The sequence below is a fragment of the Oratosquilla oratoria genome, unplaced genomic scaffold (assembly GCF_046742065.1).
Source record: "Oratosquilla oratoria isolate Oo_2021 unplaced genomic scaffold, ASM4674206v1 SCAFFOLD55, whole genome shotgun sequence".
Lineage (NCBI taxonomy): Eukaryota > Metazoa > Arthropoda > Malacostraca > Stomatopoda > Squillidae > Oratosquilla > Oratosquilla oratoria.
Genome location: NW_027467719.1, coordinates 375,072 through 381,600, shown reverse-complemented (window position 1 = coordinate 381,600; position 6,529 = coordinate 375,072). Strand labels below are relative to the sequence as shown.

Genomic DNA, 6,529 nt, shown 5'->3' with positions numbered 1-6,529 from the left:
TATCAGAATATATATGGTTATGGGGGTCTACCTGCAAAACCCTAGGAGGAGTTCGTGAACATACATACAAACAAACAAACAAACAAACAAATTGACATACAAATAAAGGATAGTAATCCAAGTACCTTGGGTTATAAAGTTATAGGGGTCTATCTGCAAAAACCTAGGAGGAGTTCGTGAATAATCTCTAACCTAACCATAACCCACCTAACTTTAACCCTTAACCCTAACCAAAATATAGATCTATATGAAAATGAAATATAGTTATCCAAGTACCTGAAGTGATAGAGTATCAGAATTCATATGGTTATGGGGGTCTATATGCAAATCCCTAGGAGGAGTTCCTGAACAAACAAACAAATAAACAAACAAACAGCCAGACAGATAAATGAAAGATAGTTATCCAAGTACCTTGGGTTATAAGGTTTCAGAATATATATAGTTATAGGGGTCTATCTGCAAAAACCTAGGAGTAGTTCGTGAATAATCACTCACCTAATCATAACCCACCTAACTTTAACCCTTAACCCTAATAAAAAAAATTTTTAAATGAAATATAGTTATCCAAGTACCTGAAGGGACAGGGTATGAAAATATATATGGTTATGGAGGTCTATCTGCAAAACCCTAGAAGGAGTTCGTTATCAAACAAACAAGCAAACAAACAGACAGACAGTCAGAGGCTACTACTTTATCATAGTATATATATATATGTATATATATATATATATATATATATATATATATATATATATATATATATATATATATAGTACATTCGGAGGAAATTACACACTGGACCCGTCGTTTGAAGTTTATTACTAAATTTTTTAACCAATACGGGGGTCGTCTTCAGGGTAATACAGTGGTAGCAAAAGGAAATCTATATAAAAGGGGGGTCTCCCAGTAACCGTGACATTCCAGAAAAAAATACAAAAATTACACATCACAAAGATTGAGCATAGTATAACCCGATAATAACTACAAAAGGACAACATATCGTATAATTAACACATCAACATTAGTATCCATAAATAGAATGGCAAATAAAATCTTACACTAAAATGCTTGTATATAAACCTGCCTAACTATAATGAGACGTTCTAATACGTTTTAGCGAAAGATCAAAGCTAAAGGAAATGGAAAATGTTATTCTTAGAACCATGGGCTAGCGATGAGAACAGCGTTAACAGGTGCATCACTTTGAACCCGATTTACAAGGGAGCTAAGGATAGGCTTGAAAGGATACACTCATCACGGCAGTAATTTGCTTTTTGGTCTGTGTTTTATGTTTTATTTGTATTTTGTTTTATTCTATTTAAGTTGGTGAAAGGTATGGTTTATTAGTTTTTGTTTTTGTGGGCTTGTGTCCTTTTACTTTGTGTTTATTACTTTGATATGTTGTAATTACCAGATTTAATCAATGAATGTTTCGCGGGGCATTCTGGCGTCTGGACACTCGGCCCATCTGTGGCATGACATTCTCCTATTTTCCCCTGATCACTTTATGTTCTCTCTATGGCTAATATGCTAAGTATTCCGGGAGGGATGAGTTTCCTAACCCGTGTATTCGCTTGAATGTAACATTATGTAACTTAATCAGGCCTGTGTTAGCGGTGCTTTTGGTTGATCATTATTATGGGATTCCGTCTACTGATGTGAGTTTATTTCAGGATACGTTGTGTCCAGCAGGAAGTAGTGACGGAGAGGGGGGTTATAAATTTGCCATCCTGCCCATGTTTATTCTGAGTCAGCGGTTTAGTTGATTATGTTTTGTGGGATTTTTTCCCAGACGTGTGGTTAGTACACGCTGTGTGGTGCTTACCACCTTTAGGTTATTGGCTGTATTGCGGTGCATCCTGGTATGTGGACTTTTTATCCATTTTGGTCGGTCACTCATTCATCTTTCTTATATCTTTTATTTACTCTCTTTTGGGTTTGTTTTATTGTTGTATTGTATATTTGTATGTTACGTTTTTTAGCTTTGATATTTCACATTACGGGCGACGGTAGCTAAATCATATTAAAACTTCGCATTATTCTTAGGCAGGTTTACATATTTTAGTGTAATATTTCATTTGCCATTCTGTTTTTGGATACTAATGTTGATGTGTTGATTATGTGACATAGGGTTCTTTTGGAGTTCTTTTCGGGTTACACTATGCTCAAGGGAAGCTTGATGGCTGAGTGGGTCAGGGTGTCATTACTTGCGGCAAAGGTAGAGGTGATGGCGGTTCAAATCCTACCACCGGCGAAGTTAAACCAAGGTCATACTTAATAAAATTTCACACTATAAAGTCCTCTGTGAGTAGCACCATTATCTCCTTCCGATGGAAGGATTTTGTGACGTTAAATCATATCATCATCACTATGCTCAATCTTTGTGATGTGTAACTTTTGTATTTTTTCTAGAATGTAACGGTTACTTGGGTTAACCAACCCAGTGTACGAGGTAGACCCCTATTTTATATAGATTTCCTTTTGCTACCACTGTATCAACCTGAAGACGAACCCCGGACAGGGTTCGAAACATAGGAATAAACTTCAAACGACGAGTCCAGTGTGTACTTTCTTCCGAATAATGAATCCTGGACTCCAGCTCTTCACGAATATATATATATATATATATATATATATATATATATATATATATATATATACATATATATATATGTATATATATATATATACACACACACACACATATATATATATGTACATATATATATACGTACACACACACACACACACACACACACATATATATATATATATATATATATATATATATATATATACAGATATATATACAGAGATAGGTACCTATATATATGTATATATATATATATATATATATATATATATATATATATATATATATGAGAGAGAGAGAAATGGGTGGGGAAGGGCAAACGAAGATGTGTTGGAAATAGATTTTATTGCCCTAAGGTTTCGACCAACATGGTCATCTTCAGAGGACATGTTGCATTACAAAGGATCACAAGTCTTTATACTCGCAGCGAGGGGGACCCGGCCAGCCGTGAATGGATGTGTCAGGTCTTGTCTTCGACTAATAGTTTAATTATTAAGACAATTGCTGTTTTTGACAGGCATTATCCGTCTCTGTCATTGTTATTTTCCCTGGTAGCGATATGTGCGGCTTCCACAGTTTTTCTCATTTTCTTTTCAAGTCCCTTGTGCAGGGAATATGCTAAGAAGACTCATCACTGTGAATAAAGACATTCAATTCACAGTTGAGCTTGAAAAAGATTGTAAGTTACCGTTTCTAGACACACTGATACATACAGGTTTTGAACAGGTAAGTTTTTCAGTGTACAGAAACCCACCGTTAGGGATGATTTTATCCACTATTTTTCAGCACACAGTAGACGTGTCAAAACTGGTGTTCTAATAGGTTTCTTTCTCAGAGCTTTTCGTATCTGCAGTAAAGGACTCCTACATGATGAACTGATATACATCAAGAATATCTTTAAGAAGCTGAAATACCCCGGAGATTTGATCACCAAAAAAAAAAAAAAAACGAGAAGATCTACGATGGCTCAAGCGTCCAGGCCCCGGGAAAAGATAAGTCACACTTTATAACTGTCCCTAATTCTACTAACACCGGAGCTATTGATAATTATTTGTTAAAAGGTGGAGTAAATGTAGTTAAAGTGTCTTCCAATAAGATAGGAAAAATATCTAAAAAAAACATGCTAACTACTCATAATAACCTCAGTGTCGTTTACCGCATTTCATGCAGCGGCTGTCTTTCATCATACTTCGGCGAATCGGGTCGAGGGATTGAGAAACGGTTGAATGAACATAAAAACGACCTCAGGGCACATAGTACATCCAACTCCCCGGTTTGTCATCTAGAAAAATGCGGAAACCTATCTGATTGGAGCCGCGTGGAAATTCTGCACAAGGGACTTGAAAAAAAAAAAAAGAGAAAAACTGTGGAAGCCGCACATATCGCCATCAGGGAAAATAACAATGACAGAGACGGATTTAAATGCCTGTCAAAAACAGCAAGTGTCTTAATAATGATATCATTAGCCGAAGACAAGACCTGGCACATCCACTCACGGCTGGCCGGGTTCCCCCTCGCTGCGAGTATAAAGACTTGTGATCCTTTGTAATGCAACATCTCCTCTGAAGATGATCAAGTTGGTCGAAACGTTAGGGGAATAAACTCTATTCCCAACACATCTTCGTTTGCCCTTCCCCACCCATTTCTCTCTCATTTGTCTGAAATAATATATATACATATATATATATATATATATATATATATATATATATATATATATTGGTGTATTTAGGTAGCAGGTTCTCATGTAGACAATTTTGATTGAAGTTCACAACAGCTTCTGCGTTCACGTTCAACATCTCTGACGATGGAACGGTGAGCAATGGCTAGCTCCCCAAAAAGATGTCCGAAAGACATTGAAAGTCTATGGGAGCTAGCCATTGCTCACCGCTCCATCGTCAGAGATGTAGAATTACTCAGCAAAAAAGTCGTGAACGCAGAATCTGCTGTGAACTTCAATCAAAATATATATATGTATATATGAATATATAAATATATATATATATACATATATATATGTATATACTGTATGTATATATATATATTATATTCATACATATATATACATATATATGTATATATATATACATATATATATATATATTTCTACATATATATGTGTATATACATGTAATATGGGAATGTATAAATATAAATATATATATATATATATATATATATATATATGTATATATAAACACATATCTATATATGTATATATATACATACATATGTATATATATACATATATATATATGTACATATATATATATATATATATATATATATATATATATATATATATTACGGGAGAAAGTATACGCTGGACTCGACGTTCGTCAATTTATTCCGACGTTTCGAACCCTGTCCGGGGTTCGTCTTCAGGGTAATACAGTGGTAGCAATGGAAATGTACATAAATAGGGGGAATTTGGTACACTGGGACAGGTCTCTATACAGTAACCGTTATAATCCAACGCAGTTAAACCAAATCAAAAACACAAATGAGAAACAAATATAAATAAAACTGTAAAATAACAGGTGCAATACTTCCTTGAAAACATTCACCGAGTTTACCATAGAAAAAATATATATATATATAAAGAAAATACAGTGAGAGTTGTAAGAATTCAACCCGCTACCGATGGGTCACACCACTGTGCACCCCCGTGGAACAAATGTCCCGTGTAGCATGTATTATCACGAATAAAAGAAATTGGAACAAGAACACAAAATCCATCAATATCATAAACATGCAAAAAAGGAAGAGTACACATTGAAATGAATAAGAAATGCAGTGTGAAAAAAATGTCCCCCAAGACTGGGTATAAAGGCTGTACGACGTGGCATGCCACAACGATACGCGGAACAAAAGTCATGTAACGCATGCCACCACCATTAGTAAATTTCATAAATAAATAAAATTACATACATAAAAATGAAAATAAAATGGAATGATACAAAACACATCAAGAAACACACTACCGTCATGTCGAAACAAAAACAAATAAAACACACAACATAGACATATTAAGAAGTAAGCTTCCTCTCCAGCCTATCCTTCGCCCCCTTATAAATTGGGTTTAAAGTGATGCATCTATTGACACTATTATCATCACTTGACCAAGCTTCCAAGAATAACCTGGTGCTTTTTCCACTACCTCCGTATTTCACTTCCGCGTTTTGCCAGTCCATTTCATGTCCCGTTTCCTCGCAGTGTCTTGAGACGGCCGAACTCATGTCCTTTCTACTGACAGCCCTCTGGTGTTCTATCAGTCTTGTCGCCAATTTCTTGCTCGTTTCCCCAACATAATGTGTCTCGCAGTCCTTGCACCTAATGTCATAAACCACCCCTATTCGGTCCGTTTGGCTCACAGTGTCCTTAATTTTGGTCAGGGCCCTATGTAGAGTGTTCCTTGGTTTGTGTGCTATTTCAACACCGTGTTTCCTTAGCAGTCTGGCCGCTACCTCAGAAGCCCCTTTCAAGTAAGGGACCGTGACCCGCGTCGCGTCCGGTCGTCTGACGGCCATCCTTCCCCTCTGTTGTCGTGCCGTCCACCTTTTTACCACCGAATTCGGGTAGCCGTTGTCCCTAAATACCTTCTTCAGGTGACTCCTCTCCTTCCTCTTGCTATCTTCCGTGGAACACACCTTTTCCACCCTAGACCACAGAGTCTTAATCACACTTCTTTTGTGGGTGGCCGGATGACAGCTGCCATAGTCCAGAAGCCGGTCTGTATGGGTGTCCTTTCTATAAACCCCCGTCATCAGTGTGGACCCGCTTCTCGTCACCATGACATCCAGGAATGGCAATTGACCGTTCTCCTCTTTCTCCATCTCGAACTGGATGGCTTCATTCTTTGTATTCAGTCGCTCGAAGAAAGGTCCCACGTCTTCTTTCTTCATGACGACAAAAACGTCATCCACGTACCTTACC

The 6,529-nt window shown here is 36.8% G+C and overlaps 1 protein-coding gene across 1 annotated transcript in view; it reads right to left on the bottom strand.

Moving 5' to 3' along the window:
* Nucleotides 1-939: 939 nt before the first annotated feature.
* The window catches only part of LOC143023691 (uncharacterized), a 34,128-nt gene continuing 28,538 nt past the window's right edge, over nucleotides 940-6,529 (bottom strand). The window contains exon 4 of the mRNA XM_076182301.1: nucleotides 940-981. Within this exon, the coding sequence (XP_076038416.1) occupies nucleotides 940-981 (42 nt within the window). The remainder of the gene's footprint in view (nucleotides 982-6,529) is intronic.